Consider the following 19623-nt stretch of genomic DNA (forward strand, 5'->3'; position numbering starts at 1 on the left):
ACAGTAGCCGTTTCAGCTAAAAACGAGAAAGAAAGAAAAAAAAAAAAAAAACGCAATGCAAATGCAAACGTCATCTATCCAAACCGCACCTTAGTATCACAATTTGGCCCTCCAAATAAAAAATTCTAGCTCCGCAATCGAAGATTGTTAATGCATGACCACTAATGCATTTCAGGGAAACAAAAAAATTAAAAATTAATATTTGTTATCTGAACGAGTTGGGCACTGCAAATTGCATTAAAATTTTCGCAAGCAACAGATATATAAGGATTTGATGCCAATCGGGGTCAACGATGATGCAGATCTGCCGCATCGTATATCTCTTTTACGTTTTGTATTTAAGATTTCATTTCTTTCCACGATAAGAAAACTATTTATTTTTGTGTTGTGTTGTTGTATTCTTTAACAATATTTATTTTTTTGTTGTGTTGTTGTATTCTTTAACAATATTTATATTGTGAAAAAAAAACAAATTTCTGTATTTTGATTCCTTTTAAAAAAAGGCATTAATTTTTCTATATTTCGAATTTCGATATGGAGATATTAAATAATAATTTTTAATTCACCGCTTTATTAAAGAATAAAGTTTTAATACAAAACAACTAAAAATTCTCAATATTTTTTTAGGATACTTTTGTCATATTAGAAATTTTAGTAGTATTTTGAAAGTTAAATGGAGTTGTTTTGGAGGCTTTGAGGATGTATGATCATTTTAGGAATTTCAATATATTTATTAATTTCTTTTTGAATATTTTGTTGTTATTTTGAAACTTTTGATATTATTTTTTAGAGATTTTAGGGTATGTTCTTCATTTGAATGTTTTAAGGGTATTTTGTCATTTTGTAGGTTTTAGGGGTTCTATTCTCTTAGAGTAAAAGCGATTCTGGTTTCTTGGGATAGAGTTAGAGAGATTCTATTCCCTTGAGGTTAAAAATATTTTACATTATCTAAGGTAACATAACATTTTATATCCAAAAACAAAAAATAAACAAAGTATTTTTCCTGGTTATGGGAAATCATTTTAATTTTACCAAGATTTTCAGCCACCCAAATGTTCAAAAATGAGGAAAACCTTTTCCGAAAAATATTTCAGACCCAAAACAAACATGAGTAAAAAGGCAAATTCTTTTTCATTATAAAGAGGATCTGACTTTTTTTTTTTTTGGATAAATTACCATTTTGATTTCTAAAGTTTACACTATGTACGTCAATTTTGTCTCTAACACTTCAAATGTGTAAATTTAATCCTTAAAATTTTGGTATTGTATCAAAATAGCTTCTGTCGTTAAATGATTAATAAAAAACACTGAAGTGACTAACTAACACACGCGCGCACACACACACACGCGTGTGTGTGTGTGTGTGTGTGTGTGTGTGTGTGTGTGCGCCTCTTAGGATGCCAATCATGCTACTACCACCTATGAAATTAGTGATTTTTCACAATTAGAAGGGTTTAAGGAAATTGAGTGCGGAAAACTTCATATTTTGATGTATTTTGAGTTTTAGATTTAGATTATTGACTCTGAAATGTTAATAACTTGATTTTTGAATGAAGTTAGTTAATAAATTGAAAAAACTATATTGACCCAAGTTAATTAATGAATAGTTGTTACAATCAGTGTATGCTTATAATAATTGGGAAATGCTAACAAGTGCCCTTAGGGCACTGATTAATAATCCATTTAAAGAAAATTTTTATGAGAAATGAAAAAAAAGTAATTAATATTTTAACAATTTTTTTCATTTTCTATAAAAGTGGTATCAAAACTTTCCTAAAATGAATTATTAACGAGTATCCTAAGGACACTCATTAGCATGATCCATAATAATTTTATAGATTAGACAAAACTTGTAACTCCAATGAATGACTCGTTCGTTAGACTTTTGCCTTGGGGGCTTCAAAACTTTGGCCTTTTTTCATAGATCTTCATCCACAAATGAACTTGTCCACATCAACACCAATGAGCTCAGTAATATTTGTGATTTGAGTGAAATAATCTTGCACGAGGTTTTAACAAAATTTTCTGACAATATTTAGTCTCTCTTGAGGAAAATGGATGGTTGGTTGGTTACCTACTCTCTGAAAATTGTGCATGAAGGAGTCTTTATATATAGGTTAAGGTTTAGGTTCAACAACTGTTTAGATTGGACAAAAGTCTATGTCCCACAAACTCGCATCAACGTGAATTCAGTGTCTCATCAAAAAGAAAAAACGTGAATTCAGTGAAATTCCTTATAACTTAAATTATTAATCGTGTGAGTCCTGAAGTCACTGAAGCAAATTTTCATGAAATCGCATTCTTAACCTAACTAATTTATTATGTATACAAAAGTTTCCAACTTATACTTATATCCCAACATAAATTATCCTAAAACGTAATCTTAATTAGAATTATAATTTCATATAAATAATTGCATATTTGAATTGTACTCGAAAAATCAAGTGGGAGCTTGATCTAGTTTTTTTTTTTTTTTTTTGAAAATTAGAAAAATCTAAATATTAAAAACTTTAAAGTCCTGACAAAGCTTACTTGCGAGCGACATGATTAGGGGTCCATGCACGCCCACTTTGATGGTTAGGTTCGTTTTAAAGGCTTATGATTGGTCACTGTCCTAGAAAATGACTAACTGACCACACTTTGGGCCAAAATACAACCAAAAAAAAGAACATATTCTCAAAAGTCAAAACGTTAAAAACTTAAGTTATGATTTCATATAGGCACTCTCAAAATTATTAGACGGAATTTTTTTTGGAGTTAACCTTGCCAAAATTCTGAAATAAACATTATTTTGGTACTCCCTCAGTTGACATATTTTGAGGGGGCAAAATTCAAATTAGATGGAATAATTAGTAAAGTTTAGAGTTAGTAAATTAATTTTTCTATTTCATTGTATTTTGTTGATCTTGAGGTGTCCTTCTCTATCAAAAAAGATCTTGAGGTGTCGTAACTTTGAAAGAGTGATAAATTTGGTAAAGCTATTGGAAGTAAGTGACCTTTTTTTCCTTAACTAGTAATATTTTTACTTAAAACACATATTGCTTAATTTAAAGAAAAAATTATTTATTTCTCTGCATAAAACTTATTTTTGGAATTATATATCCTAAAAAGTTCTTTAAAGAGAAAAACCAGTCTCCTTTCCTTATGAAATGATATAGTTTTACATAATTCAAAAAATTTGGATCAAGTGTGCGAAATGTCTAGTAAAAAGAACCAGCATTTTGAATGAAAATGATATATACGATGTTTTTTTTTTTTTTTTTTGAACTGGGATGTTATCATATTTGATTTTAGATATGACTACAAACAAAATTGATTATGTTGTAGGAAATTGAGCAATTACAATCTGATTATTCTTAGGAACCCACAAGTAAACTTATTTATTGTTTCTATGTCCACGGAGTTTATTTACTATGAATAATTATGATCTTGTTTTTATATGTTTGTTCTAGCTAGTTAGGTTTATTGATTATTTACTAAGCTATGGAGCTCACATTTTTCTCCTTTTTACATTTCAAACTCTACAGAATAGCTCACAAGAATTTTCTTTCAGCACCGTAGGAATAATTTTTTTTAATGCTGGGTTAATCATGTGGAAAGCTTATAATTTTGTGGATTGTTTGGAGTTATGAATTATGTGAGAATTTTAGTTGTCACGAAATTTGGAGAACAGTTATTGAATCACCTTTGGAGAATAGTTATTGTTTCTTACCTTGCACACTTGTGAGATTCCTAGATTTCTGATCGCTGTCACATATCTAGCTAACTCATATAATTGGTTTTAAGATGCAATTTTTAATCTTTTTTTTTTTTTTTTTTTCATAATTTGATAGTTACAATGAGAAAGTAGAATTAATGATTAAGAAATATCAGTTTGTTGAGCTATAAGATTCTTGGCTTGAGGTGGGATTAGTATTTTGATAATGTTTCGCAACCAATCACAAACTTAGAATTTTTCCATTGACCACAATGTATATTTAAAAACAATGTCATCACTTTCCAAAGCGAGACAATTAGAGAAAAAAAGTGATTACATTCTCAAACTGCATCCTAAGTTGAGATTATTACATCTAAAAAACAATAGTCTATTAAATTAGTAGTTTATGAATTTGGATACAAATTCATCAATGTTCTTGTCCAAACCACCACCCTCACTAATAGCCTTTATTGCCAAATCCCTCCACTTCTTAGCATTCTCTAGGAAATCTTTCCCTCTCTCACCCTCCATTACCTCCTTAATGCAATAATAAATCTCTTCTCTTTGAACAATGCCATTCTCACAAACCTTAGCCCTCACTCCCACCTTCCACACATCCTGAGCATACTTGGCATTCATAGTTTGATCGGTCCATTGTGGCACCCCCACCATTGGCACTCCCAAGCTCAATGCCTCCAAGGTTGAATTCCAACCACAATGTGTTAAAAAGCACCCAATTGCCTTATTTGATAGCACTTCCAGTTGGGAGCACCATTGCACTACCAAAACTTTATTTCCTATCTTTTCCACAAACTTTTCAAGGAGCTTTGCTTCCTCAGAAGCCTTAATAACCTGCAAGAAATGGAATTTACTTTCTTTTAAAGCAAATGTCAATTCCTCCATTTGCTTGTTACTTAAACTAGCCATGCTACCAGAGGACAATAAATAACAGGCCCTTCCGGCTTAGTGTTGAGCCAATTATTGTGAACAGATGAGTCTGATACGAAAAGATTAAGCCCATAATCGTTGTCATTTTCTAGATGTTTGTCTAAATAGAAAGATGGAATTGTTGGTCCAATTGGCAGTAATTGACAAACTTCTGACATGGAGTCCACCACCTGATATGAAAAATGACAAACTAAGACAACAATTAGTTTCTGGTGTAGGCGGTGATTGAATCTCAGATTTCTTATTCAACCAGAGAGACTTAAAAAGTCTTGATAATGCCTACTTGCGAGCCACATGGTTCAGGGCGCTAGCACACACCCTTAAAAAAAATTAAAAAAAATTTAAAAAAAAAAAAAAAAAAAAAAAAAACCAAAAAGGCCCCACTTTGATGGGCTTATGATTGTTCGTTCTCCTAGAAAAGGACTAAGAGACCCCAATTTAGGCCTATTAAACATTTTCTCAAAAGTCAAAACATTAAAAACTTAAGCGGTGGTTTCATATAGTGACTGTTTGGATCCGCGTATATGGGATTATTTCAACGTTTGCGTTTAAAACTCAAATGGGACTCACGGTACAGTAGACAAAATAAACGCTAAGATGAGAACGGAGGAATGAGCTAACAAAAGTGTTTGCATTTGGCGTTTCCAAATGATGGGACCCAAGGCTACAATAAAACACATTAAATGCCAAGACTCAAGAAGAAAAAACACTAGCTTTTTTCTTCAGTGCGCACCGAAATAGCAGAGGATCATCCAAGAAGGTTCGCCAACATCAAGCTGGGTTCTTTTTAAGGCTATACAGGCACTGCCCGCCACCCACGAAACTGGCCGGAGCCGAACCAATCCGAACACCTCAAATCTCCACCGCAAGTGTTTGGCACGGTGGTCGGTAGCGATTTTCAAGCATCGAAGTCAGTCGGTACGGTTGTCGGCGAAGGTTTTTAGATTCCGATGAACATTGAACTGCACCAATTTGCTTTTATATATATATATATATATATATATACATACAAAACTTGAGATTTCTACCCCCTTCAAGTCAGATCTAAGATTTCCATCCCCACCCACAACACAAAACCCACCACCATTTCAGCTTTTTATCTTCAAACACCTCTGTTTTTGCTGCCACCTAGGTAAGATCTTCACGTTGTTGTCTCTACCTCCATTGCCTGGTGGTCGATTACTCGATTAGACTTCGCAGGTGAGTCAATCGATGGTTAGTCCCAAGAATCTTGAGCTTGTTTGGGTTTTAATATTTGGGTATATAATGGGTTTTGAATCTTTTGATATTTAGATTTGATCTAAGTTTTGATTTGTGGTTTGAATCCTTGAGTTTTCCAGGTTTGATTTTGGTTTTAGATATCTCCTCCTCTGTGTGTGTGTGATAGACAGGTGGACACCGACCATTGCGCCGACTGGAACTGCCACTAGCGTCAGACCAGGTTGTCTTCCTCTGTGGACTTCTCTGGTGGGTGTGAACTTCTCTTCTTGAAGACAGGTGTTAGGGTGGGAGAGGAGTGAAAAAAGAAAAAAGAAAAAATCATCTGTGTTTTTCAACTAAGCTACAGTACCTGTATCAAAAAATAATCATCTGTGTTTTTCACTTATTAGCTACAGTATTTTCAGTTTTCAGCAAAATAAGCTGTATCCAAACGGACCCATAGGCACTCTCAAAATTATTAGATAGAATTTTTGGGGTTAACCTTGCCTAAATTCTAGAATAAACATTATTTGGGTACTCCCTCAATAGACATATTTTGAGGGGACAAAATTCAAATTAGATGGAATAATTAGTAAAGTTTAGAGTTAGTATAATTTTTCTATTTCATTGTATTTAGTTGATCTTGAGGTGTCCTTCTCTATCAAAAAAAGAAAAAGAAAAATGATCTTGAGGTGTCGTAAATTTGAAAGAGTGATAAATTTGTAAAGCTATTGGAACTAAGTGATCTTTTTTTTCCTTAACTAGTAATATTTTTACTTAAAACATATTGCTTAATTTAAAGAAAAAATTATTTATTTCTCTGCATAAAACTTATTTTTGGAATTATCCTAAAAAGTTCTTTAAAGGGAAAAACCATAGTTTCCTTTCCTTATGAAATGATATAGTTTTACATAATTCAAAAAATTTGGATCAAGTGTGCGAAATGTCTAGTAAAAAGAACCAGCATTTTGAATGAAAATGATATGGACGATTATTTTCTTTTTTTGAACTGGCTTGTAATCATATTTGATTTTATTTATTTATTTATTTATTTATTTATTTATTTGTTTTTTGATTTGTAATTATGGGAGATAGAACCCCTGAACTCATAGATACACATGGTACCAGGTACCACCAGGCTACAAGGCCTGATGGTTATCATATTTGATTTTAGATATAACTACAAACAAAATTGATTATGTTGTAGGAAATTGAGCAATTACATTTCCAAGCATAAAAATAGTTACATTTCCAAGCATTAAGATTGCTAGGTATCATATTCCAAGAATTTTATGACCTCTTTGGATGGAGGGGAGAAGAAAGGGGAGTATAGTAGAGTTGGTTTTATGGTCTGTTTGGATGGAGGGGGGAAGGGAGTGAAGTATAGTAGATTTGGTTAAAAATAAACTAATTTTGTGTTAAATCTACTCTACTCTATTCCCTCTCTCTCCCTCTCAATCCAAATGGACCATTAATGCGGGGCCAAGTTAATGTGAATTCCCCCAATATCTTAGAACAGTAGAGGCCCCAATGTTAAAAGGACCTTAAAATTTTCAATTAATAATTTTTTTTTTTTAATTTTAAAAACGTAGGTGAGCTCCCACATTCCAATGAGACCTCCAAAATTATGTTAGTGAACTACCGACTCATCATTGACAATTAATTCCTCCTAAGATTGACGAATCCAAAGGTCCAGATATCGCAGATTAATAAGTTCCAAAGGTCATTTTGCAACCTCAACTCTTTAATTAAGCTGGACAATTCCAAGATCATACCTGAAGTCTTGAACTAGGATGCAAGGTTCGTACGTATTTCAATGTATGAAACACCTTGTCAAGGGCCTAACTATAAAGCAAGTGAAAGCCCATATTCCAAAAAATAGAAATTTTTTATACGTATATAACAACAAAAACGTTAACTATGTCCTAAGGCATCTATTTATATAATATTTTTAGAAACTCTTTATAGAAAAGAAAATAAAAAAGTGATTGATTTTTTTTTCTTATAAAAATGATATTAAATTTTGTTTAGAATAGCCCAATAAAAAATACCCTAAGAGCACTTGTTAACCCAATCCATATATAACAATTGAAAAAATATTCTAAAAAATCTGGAACAAAATGAAAAACTTTCTCTAAAACTTTTAAATTTATTTTGATATCTATATTGATTTTAAAAATGAACAATGATGTCAAATTTAAAAATTATTCATTTTTTGGATATTGAGTCACATGATCAAGGTAAATATAATTGTATAAGCAAGATATTTCACAAATAGAAATACGTTATATTCTAATTGTACAACTAAATGTATGAATAGATCTACTACAAGTTTTACGACATAAAATTAATGTGGCAATGAATCAAGAGTGGCTTGATGCATTTGGAGGCCTAAGGTAAAAATTGATTATCTTGTTTTATATGCAAAATTACTACTAATTAACATGAATCACGTAGAGTTTTATTTATTTATTTTAGAAATTTTGACAAAACTTTTTACATTTGTTGACGTGGCAGATTAATAGTGGTAAGTAAAAGTGTGATGTTAGTAGTGAACCTAAATAAGAACTAATAGAAGTTTACTAACTCAACTATTGTGAAAAATGTTGTGATTTTTTTTGTGTATTGCTCTCTCTCTTTTTTCATTTTTTTTTTTAAGTGCTACATTCATAATAAATCTTAGGTGTTAAGTTGCTTCTTATTTTTTATTTGAACTCACCACTAAAATTATTTTTTTTGCTATCAATAATTGCCTATAATATCCTACTATTTTGGGATTTGTTGTCAAAATATTGTAAAAAATGTTATAGACATTGCATTTCTTTCTCTTTTTTGTTTGTTTTTCATTTGTAAAAAAATATTGTTTTATTTATTGGTTAATATTTTAGCTTATTTAATACTATTACAATGAAAAAAATAACCTTATTGGTTAAAATTTGGAGGTACTTTTTTACTTGGGACCTTAGGCGATTGCATCAATGGATTATACCATTGAGCCGACATTGCAATGAATGTAATTGGTGGACTACAACCACCTCAAAAATAAATATCTGGATTTTCATTTTTTTAATTAGTGATACATTGGGCTTGTTTGGATAAACTGTTTCAAAATGTGCATTTTGAAAACACCATTTTAAAAACCACAAATAAGCGTATTTTGAAATTTTTATTCCATAGAAAAGCAATGTATATGGTTGGTCAAGTTCATTTATCTAACCCATTAAAGTAAAATAAAATATTACAGTATTACACTAAAATTTGGAGAAATTTTTAACTAAAAATAAAAATCTAAATTCAAAAAGTGGTGTATCCACTTTTTATTTTCTTTATTCTATATTTAAATCCTTAATTTGAATGTAGAAAAAAACACTTATTTTCACATGTGTTGGTGTGTGGTAAGTTGTTTCGTATTTATAGAAAACAAAATGGAAATTGAAACTGGAAACTGAATAAAAATACTAAAACCAAGTTAGTTTTTTAATAGTGGGACCCACAAAAAACTGAAAATGAAAAAAAAAACATGCCCTAATTGATTTTATTTATGCTTTATTACTCAATACAAAGAGAAACTGATGATGCATTACTCTCATAAAATTGCTCACATATCCTACGCATGTAGGGTTTATCTTTTGGATGAAATCTTACTACTTTTAGTTTTGCCCAATCCTTAGATATCAAATGTAACATTTTTATTTTAAATACATTTGAAGCAACAATTTTTAATCCACGCATGTTCGTCATTTTTCACCTATCCAAAAATATCCAATTCTCTCGAACTCCTATTAATTTAACTTAAAACAATTGCATTTTATTTCAAGTATATTTGTAAACCTAGTTTTTGTGATTTAAAAAAAAGAAAAAAGAAAAGAAAAAAAAAGGACAAAACAAATCAGAGTGGGTGAGGCGTGCATTATGTGTAAGTAGTGAACAGACACCTCTAACACTAGGGGTCTATTTGGATACCGTTTATTATTGAATATATTATAGTAAAATAATTTTTAAATGTGTAAATAGTACCGCGAGACTCAGTTTTAAAGAAAAATTTACTGAAATCCATATTTGTGGGTCCCGTGAATAGTGCATTGGACCCACAAAAAAAACACAAACATGCATTTTTTCCTTTTCATTCCAATCCAAACCCAACCTAGACATGGACTGGGGTATGCAATTGGAGGCAAGTTGGTTTGCGACCGAAAAGGTTTTCTTCAAATTTTAATTTTTTTAAGTAAAAAATTATGAAAAAAATGACAAATTTTAACCATAAAATTATTTTTAGTCTTAAACTACAAACTTACTTAATATTTTTTTTTTTATTGAAAGTGAATTTTGACAAATCCAACATTAGATTACATTTTCTTCTTATATCCTCCATACCTGCAAAATTTTAAGAAAATTAAAAATCAATAACTATGGATAAGTTTTTGTAATTTAAAATTATGTATAAAATATAAACTTATAGATTATATAGTAAATAATATTCAATGAAAAATTTAAGATGAGTATTAAGAGAGTGAAAAACATGCAATTCAATGGTTAGATTTTCAAAATATATTATAATATTTATTTTATTAAATAAATTTATAATCTTAAATTATAATTCATTTTGTAGCTAAATTTTGTTAAAAATATATATATTTATTAAGAATAAATAATATTTGATTTTACCGAAATTTGATATGCCTACGAAAATATTAAAAAAAAAAAATTGCAATCTAACTATTAATTTTTCAAAATTCGGGAGATTGAATTCAAAACCTTGTTCCCCTGTCTGCCCTCATCTGTACCATTTTGTCCCTGTTTGCCCTGCACTTTTCCAGCGGGTTCAGTGGGATGAAAGCAAACAAAACAGCTAGTGGAGCAGGTTTTGAATTTGAAACATGGAGACGTGTTTCAAATTCAAAAAAACACGTTTCCATTTCCGGTTGATTTCACAACTAAGATTTATTACCTGATATTATCCGTCTCTTAAAATCTTCACTACATTTCTTTGTTTTCTAATTTTCTAAAGCCATCAAAAACACAGAGAGAGATTCAAATATCTTGGTAGAAAATCCCAGTCCTAAGGGGAAGACAAGCAAAACCCCAAATCCTAACCAAACCCAAAATCCCCATTCAAACCCAAACTCAAACACCTTTCCTGCATACGCCACATACCCAAAATCCCCATCCAAACCCAAACTCAAACACCTTTCCTTCATAAGCCATAAACCCCAAATCTCCCAACACAAAATACCAACCAGCAAACGCCACCGTGCGGATCGACCAGAATTCCAAGCCGCCGCCGCAAATGACCCAGCCATACCGTCCATGGATGCCGCTCGACCCATTGCCAGATGCTTAGCGGAAAATGCTGCGTATATATATCTCACCTCTCATTTTTTTTTTTTTTTTTTTTGATTGGGAATATTACTGCATAACATTAATAAAACTTAAGTGCTGCAAGCAGCTACATCAGAGGCCAAAGCAGCTTCTAAAAAGCTGGGGGTTTCTTCAACCCATGCCTCAAAATCAACTACAGACTTAGCATGATGAGCTAGAAGATGGGCTGGCCTATTGCCTACCCTTTTTATGTGAGAAAAATCAAAAGAACGAAAAGCTTGAAGATGATAGAGAATGCCTTCCAACACGTTAGCAACAGAAGGTGGAACTAAGGAGCCTCCTTTAAGAAAATTGTATACTTATAGAGAGTCCCCTTCGAAAATGATCTCTTGAATTCCAACATCCCTTGCAAACATCACAGCAGCTTTCATCGCCTTAGCTTCAGCTTCAAGAGCACCTAATGGAGTATATATCTGCTGACTTAAGGCACCAACAACCTGACTATCAGCATCACGAATAATCACACCCAAGCCAGCAGTAAGTTGCTCCTTGCTCCATCAACATTTGCTTTATACATACCAGGCGTAGGGGGTATCCACCTAGTATGGAGAGGAATTGTAGGCAGTTTAGAGCAATCTTGAACAGCCTGAAATTCTGCTATCAGCCGAGAAGCTTCAAGAACAATATTTGTCACAGATTTTGGCACATCACCATGTCGAATCCCATTCCGGTTGTTCCATAAATTCCAAGAGATGGCCATGAAGTGAGCAATTTCAAAAACTGCTGGACCCGAGCCATTCCTACATTTCCAAATCATATCCTCAAAAGTACAATTTCTATCCACCACCTCTCATTTATTTTGCTTGTTTTGTTGCATGAATTTTTGGCTTCTGAATGCCTGTAAGCTAGGACCATAAACACTGCCATAACGGACTTAGTGCTAACTTTCTAGACTATGGGCTCATTGTTGGGTTATACTACTTTCTTTGGTCCAGTTGTTTAGGTGATAGGTTTGTTAAAATAAATGGTCCACCATTTAGTTAATAGGCCTACCGATTAGGCTCACCCATATATTAAACCATACAATTTAGCTTCATAATAATTAACTAGTGTATAACTCAGGAATATTTACTGATACAATTAAAAAAAGCCGTAATAGACTTAAGCACTAACTTTCTAGGCTATGGGCTCATTGTTGGGTTATACTACTTTCTTTGGTCTAGTTGTTGAGTTGATAGGTTAGTTAAAATAAATGGTCCACTGTTAAGTTAATAGATTCACAGATTAGTCTCACCCATATACTAAACCATATGCTCTAACTTCGTAATAATTAACTAGTGTATAACTCAGGAATATGTACAGGTACAATTAAAAAAAGCCGTAATAGACTTAAGCACTAACTTTCTAGGCTATGGGCTCAATGTTGGGTTATATTTTCTTTGGGCTAGTTGTTTAGGTGATAGGTTAGTTAAAATAAATGGTCTATCGTTTAGTTAATAGACCCACAGATTAGGCTCACCCATATATTAAACCATACTCTCTAGCTTCATAAAAATTAATAGTGTAAGAGTTACACCTTAAACTTTTTTAAGCCATAAGTTTCTAAAATATGTAATGATTTAAGGCAATTGAGCATATAAAACTTCGTACTTTGATGTATTTTGGATTTTAGAGTTAGAATTGACTCCAAAATGTTAATAACTTAATTTTTGAATGACGTTACTTAATAAATTGAAAAAACTAGATTGACCCAAGTTATCGAATTAATGAATAGTTGTTACAATCAGTTTATGCTTATAATAAATTAATAATTTTATAGATTAGACAAAATTGTAACTACAGTGAACAACTTATTAGACCTATTTTGAGGGGACAAATTCAAATTAGATGGAATTCACATAAATTTAGTTAATTAGTAACGTTTAGAGTTAGTAAATTAATTTTTCTATTTCATTGTATTTTGTTGATCTTGAGGTGTCCTAACTTTGAAAGTGTGGTAAATTTGATAAAGCTATTGGAAGTAAGAGTTTTTTTTTTCCCCCTCTTAACTAGTAATATTTTTACTTAAAACATATTGTTTAATTTAATGAAATAATTATTTGTTTCTCTACATAAAATTTAGGACAACATTTGGTTACAAAATTAGTTGTAATCTAAGGCTACAACTTCAATCAATATCTTTTTATTGGATAAGAATTTTGACAAATTCACCAATAAATTACATTTACTTCTTATATTCTCCATACTTGCAATATTTTTAAAATATTAAAAATCAATACCTATATTATCAATCAATCGTTTAATTGCAAGCTTTTGTAATCTAAAATTATGCATAAAAAATAAGTTTATGGATATAGCAAATAACATCCGATTGACACAAATTTTGACTTTTGTGTTACGAGCATACAAAATATACAATCTAACAGTTATATTTTCATACTATATAGTCATGTTAGTTATTTTAATGGAAATTGTAGTTTTAAGTTATAACTAAGTTTGTAGCCAAATTTTTTCCAAAATGAACAAAGTTTAACTACAAAATTAATTGTAGTTTAAGGCTACAAACTTATTCAATATCTTTTTATTGAAAGTGAATTTTGAGAAATCCACAATTGGATTACATCTTCTTCTTATATCCTCTATGCTTGTAAAATTTCTAAAAAATTAAAGATTAACAGTTATATCATCAATAAATTGTTTAAATTGCAAGTTTTTGAAATTTAAAGTTATGCATAATATATAAGTTTATAAATCATATAATAAATAATATTGGATTGATACAAAATTTGGCATGTGTAATAAGAGCATGTAGAACTATTGTTTTTAAACCTGGACCGGACCGACCAGTCTAGCGGGGTTAATTGGGAACTGGTCCTTGGACCAATTTTGTAAGACAGGGTTCAGCCATGTCATTATATTGGTAAAAATTGATGAAAATATGCTAATGGCAGGACTTGAACCTGCTCTCAACAAGTGAAAAACATCTCTAGCATGCAAACCATTGGGCCACGCACATCTTGCTAGTCAGGAATGAAAAATTAATAAATATAAACCAATTTAAGTATCAAATATATTTAAAAAAAATTAAATGACACATCATGGTTTGACTTTGGTTGAACCTCTATCCAACCTCAAAAACCTTAAATCTCTTCCTTTCTTGGTTCATTAAACGGTCCGAGTTTCAAAACCATGTGTAAAATATGCACTTCAACGGTTAAATTTTCAAAATATGTAATAACATTAAGTAAAGTTGTAGTTTTAGGCTACAATAGGTTTTGTAGCTAAACTTTGTCCTTTAGATAATGTTTCACAACCAATCACAAACTTAGAATTTTTTCATTGACCATGGTAAATACTTAAAAACAATGGCATCACTTTCTGCAACGAGACAATTAGAGAAAAAAAAGTGATTACATTTTTGAACTACATCATGAGTTGAGATTATTACATCTAAAAAACAATAGTCTTTTAAATTAGGAGTTTATGAATTTGGAGACAAATTCATCAATATTCTTGTCTGAACTGCCACCCTCACTAATAGCCTTTATAGCCAATTCCCTCCATTTCATAGCATTCTTTTGGAAATCTTTCCCTTTCTCGCCCTCCATTACTTCCTTAATGCAAAACTCAATCTCTTCTCTTTCAACAATGCCATTTTCACAAACTTTAGCCCTCACTCCTACCTTCCACACATCCTGAACATACTTGGCAGTTGTAGTTTGATCGGTCCATTGTGGCAACCCCACCATTGGCACTCCCAAGCTTAATGCCTCCAAGGTTGAATTCCAACCACAATGTGTTAAAAAGCACCCAATTGCCTTATTTGATAGCACTTCTAATTGGGAGCACCATTGCACTACCAACCCTTTATTTCCTATCTCTTCCACAAACTTTTCAGGGAGCTTTGCTTCCTCAGAAGCCATAACAACCCACAAGAAATGGAATTTACTTCCTTTTAAAGCAAATGCCAACTCCTCCATTTGCTTGTTGCTTAAACTAGCCATGCTACCAAAGGACAAATAAATAACAGATCCTTCTGGCTTAGTGTTGAGCCAATTATTGCAAACAAATGAGTCTGATACAAAAAGGTTAGGCCCATAATCATTGTCATTTTCTAGACATTTGTCTAAATAGAAAGATGGAATTGTTGGTCCAATTGGCAGTAATTGACATACTTTTGACATGGAGTCCACCGCCTGATATGAAAAAGGACAATAATCAAATTTCGATTGGCAAAAAAGGTTACAATAGCAACAATTGTATAATTGAAAACTTGTTGATAATTACAATCTTAATAATAATGCTAGAATCATTGTCACACACTTTGTTAGATTTGTTTTAGTGTGGTACATTATGATTGGTTGTTTGTTACTATCACAAAAGTCCACTATTTTTTCTTCATCACTCACAATATGTTGGATAGTTGTAGCAAAGTGTATGATGCTAGTATTATTGCAACCTTAATTCTAACATGATCTTTATTGAAGTTTCAAGTTAATTATGTTAGGATGAGCATTCACATCCAATTATGCATAATAAATTGATCAAGTATTAGATGGAATCATTATTGTAACGACCCAAAGAAAAATGCTAGTCACATCTGCGTTATACCTCAAAAGGACTAGTCACAATTGATACTTCTTGTAGTTGTTAATAAAGTCCAGATCTATCAAGTAAATACCTGATGTGGGACTCATTACACACCCACACACATCACACAATCAATCAAATTGGGGCATCACAATTATAGCAAAAGTGCATTGATTAGTATAACATAATAGTTAAGAGTCTTGTAATTTAATTGACACTTTTTAATATTTTCAACTGAGACATCCATGATTCTTAAAAAAAAAAAAAGAACCTATAACATTAATAAGCTCAAACTCATTGTTTATGCTTTTGAGATAAAAGATATCTCAACATGCTGTTAGGAACCTATGGTTAGAATTCACCCTTTAAAGCTAGCTTGCAAGGGAATGGTGCTCAAAATCTTATAAAAATATGGTTAAACTTACACTTAATTCATGTGGAATACTAAGATTATAACACATGCTATGTTAATGGACTCGCAAAAAACAATTTGGGAATTAAATTTATAACAGTGTGGTTGTATAAGAGCTCCTTAAGTGAGAATCAAATTTCTAAGTGATATACATATGAGAATTCCAATATGAGTAATGTGTAAAAAAGGGGTATCAAAAAAATAATAAATAATAAAAAAAATTTTTGTACAATATAGAATTTCTAATCTAGCTTAATTTTAGTGTATATGTGTGTGAAATTTTCTTCTAGAGATTTAATCTTCAGTCTTTGCCCCCTACCCTACAAAAATTTTGTATTTGTGGAGTAACCATTACCCTAATGATGCATAGTGATAATAATAAAGTTTTAAAAGAAAAAACAAAAAACAAAAACAAAATAATGAACTTATTTACTGGTTTAAAAAATGGCTACATGTTTCATTAATGGAGTCACCTAAAACAATATGGAGATTAAATTTCGAACAAATTTGAAATAAGAGCTTCTAAGCGACCATCAATTTAACTAGTGAATCAAGTGATATTAGAACTTCCCCTATGAGCAAGGTTAAAAAAAAAAAAGTGTTTGAAAAATCTAAATTAATAATTTAATAATTTAAAAAAATTGAAAAGAAAATAATGCATTTATTTGTTGGCTTAAAAAATGGTATCCAAACATGTTCTATTAATGGGTAATTATGTCTGATTGAGATAGGTTGGTGTGAACATGCAACGCATTCAATTTGGATGGTTGTGCCCCAACTAATTTGGGCGTACAACATATGGTCAATTTTTTTAATAATAAATTACTAAAATTATTAAAAAATTATCTTATAAACTGATGTGACATAATTTGTTTCATTTTGACGAAGTTCCTTCTTCAGATTTCTGACTCTTTTCTGACCCTTCACCTTTTTTCCAACAACTAGAAGTTTGAATAATTATCGTATTGGTGATTGTGAGTACTATCAAATTTAAACATCAAAAAAAAAAAAAAAAAAAAAGAATTTCATATTTTTTTAATGGGATACCTCAATCTGTAAATATTATATTTTAAAATTTGTATTACCTTTATAATCACTTTCTTTTCCCCTATTGTTTGCACAAAAGAAGAGTGAAATGATAAAATAAAATAAAATAAAAAATAAAAAAAAGGCAGTCCGACACTCACATAAAACAATTTCTAAAACAAAAATTATAAAAATGAAATTGTATAAACATATATAATTACCCACCTCAGGCTCTAGCTCGTAGAAAGTGTTGACAAGAATTGCATCGGCATTATCTGAGCTAGAAAATTGATTGAGCACCATCTCAAAGTAAGCTGGGTACGATCCAGGCACACTGATGAAAGATGGCATATCTTCAAGCTCAAGCACAGGTAAACCAGGAATTGAGATGGGTGTGGAAGTAATTGGCAGCTTCAATAGTCCATGATGCACATGATAGTATATAAAATTCACAGCACAAGTTTGAGTGAAGAAAGCAGCTCCAAATATACCAAACTTTTTAGCTACTTCCAAAGCCCAAGGCAAAAAAGGGTCATAGATTATGCAATCAATTGGGTTTGCTGTGTTTTTGTTCTTTATAATAAGGTCAGCCAGTGTTTTTGAGCCTATAGTTTCCATACGATTGAGATATGCATGGATACTCTCTGCTTGGGCGAACCCACCTTCATCATAGCCATCTGATATTGTGTCAAATTGGAGAGAGCTTGATGATTGGGGTTGCATGGTGTTGTGGATGAAAAGGGTTGTGGCTAGTGTAGCTTTAAGCCCTTTGGAGACCAAACGTTTAGAGAATTGGAGCAATGGATTTATGTGGCCTTGGCTTGGATATGGTAAAGCTAAGACATGGCCTCTATATGCTTTGTTTTCCATTTCTCTCTCACTCGGGAGCTAGCTCAACAACTATTGAGTTTAGTAGCTTTCTAACTTAGAGCTATCTTAGAAAGAGAACATGTCTTGCTATTTGGTGAACCCTATTTGTAGGAGGAAGTATGCGACTCGACATTTCCAAATTCTAAGGATCAAAAAGACTGGTAGGTTGAACGTACCATCTTTCAATTTCAAAAGTTATGGCATGTTTCATTATCAATAATGTTAGTACAGCACATAAACGTTCACACTTTGCCTCAATTATTTTGCCAGGGCTTATATAAATATGCACTTTATCGCCAGGGCCCGAGCTTCTTTGCCAGGTTTTCAGGTTTTTCCTCTCCAACAATTTGGAATCTGGGGACCTGAGATAACTACCAAGTTGGATCCTCAAAAGGATACTTATGGTATGTAGACATTTTCAAATGCAAAAAGTTATGGCCAAGGCTAGCTTGATACATTTGGGAGCCTAAGGCGAAAATTGATTAACTTGTTTCATAGGTAAAATTATTATTAATTAACATTATCCACGTAGAATTTTTTTTTTTTTTACAAAAAAAAAAATTGACAAAACTTTTTACATTTGTTGATATGGCAAATTGATAGTAGTGCGAAAAGAATGATGTTAGTGGTGAATCTAGTTGAAAACTAGTAAAAGTTTGCTAACTCGACTATTATGAAAAATGTTGTGAATTTTTTTGTGGATTGCTTTCTTTCTTTTCTTTTTTCTTTTAGAAGTGCTACATTCACAATGTTTTTCATAACAAATCTTAGGTGTTGAGTTACTTCTTGTTTTCTATTTGAATCCACAAATCTAGTTGAAAACTAGTAAAAGTTTGCTAACTCGACTATTGTAAAAAGTGTTGTGAATTTTTTTGTAGATTGCTTTCTTTCTTTTCTTTTTTCTTTTAGAAGTGCTACATTCACAATGTTTTTCATAACAAATCTTAGGTGTTGAGTTACTTGTTTTCTATTTGAACCTACCACTAAAATTATTTTTTTGCTGTCAATATAGCCTTAACAATCTGCTATTTAGGATTTTTTTTGTAAAAATGTTGTGAAAAATGTTGTGGACAAAGCATTTCTTTCTCTTTTTTATTTGTTTTTCATTTGATAAGAAAATATTATTTTATTTATTTGTTAATATTTCGGCTTAATTAATACTATTGGTTAAAATTTAGGGGGCTTTTTTTCACTTGGGGCCTTAGGTGGCCGCATCAATGGCTTAACCGTTGAGCCAGCACTGGTTATGGTATCTTGACAATGTAGTTTGGATTATTTACAAATAGTCACCGTAGTTCAGATGTGAGAAGTCATGTAGGACATAATAACTTACAAAAAAGCTATACGGACTTTTCATAATTGAATGCAAAAGATTTCCTCCAATTTCTTCAATAAAAAGTGGAGGATGATGTCTACTCTTGTATGTAGAGTAGCACTTTTCCTCTTGTCCTTGCAAGAAAGTGATGCTCTATGTTGTTGCACTTGATGCCTCACTACTGATCCTGCAGGTGAGTAGCCACTCCTCCTTTGATCCTGATTCCCTATGGTCTCATCAGTAAAG

The 19623-nt window shown here is 31.6% G+C and overlaps 1 protein-coding gene and 1 pseudogene across 1 annotated transcript; both read right to left on the bottom strand.

Moving 5' to 3' along the window:
• Positions 1–4093: 4093 nt before the first annotated feature.
• On the bottom strand, positions 4094–4815 carry LOC115965093 (annotated as a pseudogene).
• A 9741-nt stretch (positions 4816–14556) lies between these two features.
• LOC115963493 (UDP-glycosyltransferase 74F2-like) lies at positions 14557–18208 on the bottom strand. The gene is made up of 2 exons (XM_031082498.1): positions 17418–18208; positions 14557–15360 (listed from the first exon to the last, which is right to left on the bottom strand). Exons 1-2 carry the CDS (start codon positions 18060–18062, stop codon positions 14638–14640), a joined length of 1368 nt encoding a protein of 455 aa, XP_030938358.1. The 5' UTR covers positions 18063–18208; the 3' UTR covers positions 14557–14637.
• Between the last annotated feature and the right edge of the window lie 1415 nt (positions 18209–19623).

This window comes from Quercus lobata, chromosome 10 (assembly GCF_001633185.2).
Source record: "Quercus lobata isolate SW786 chromosome 10, ValleyOak3.0 Primary Assembly, whole genome shotgun sequence".
In the NCBI taxonomy this organism is placed as follows: domain Eukaryota; kingdom Viridiplantae; phylum Streptophyta; class Magnoliopsida; order Fagales; family Fagaceae; genus Quercus; species Quercus lobata.

What these genes read in the sequence shown, in the direction of transcription:
- LOC115963493 (XM_031082498.1), bottom strand. Translation starts at nt 18,062, where the DNA reads ATGGAAAACAAAGCATATAGAGGCCATGTCTTAGCTTTACCATATCCA. An exon ending in TCTACGAGCTAGAGCCTGAG is followed by an intron (nt 15,361 to 17,417) that starts GTGGGTAATTAT and finishes TTTTCATATCAG; the next exon opens with GCGGTGGACTCCATGTCAAA.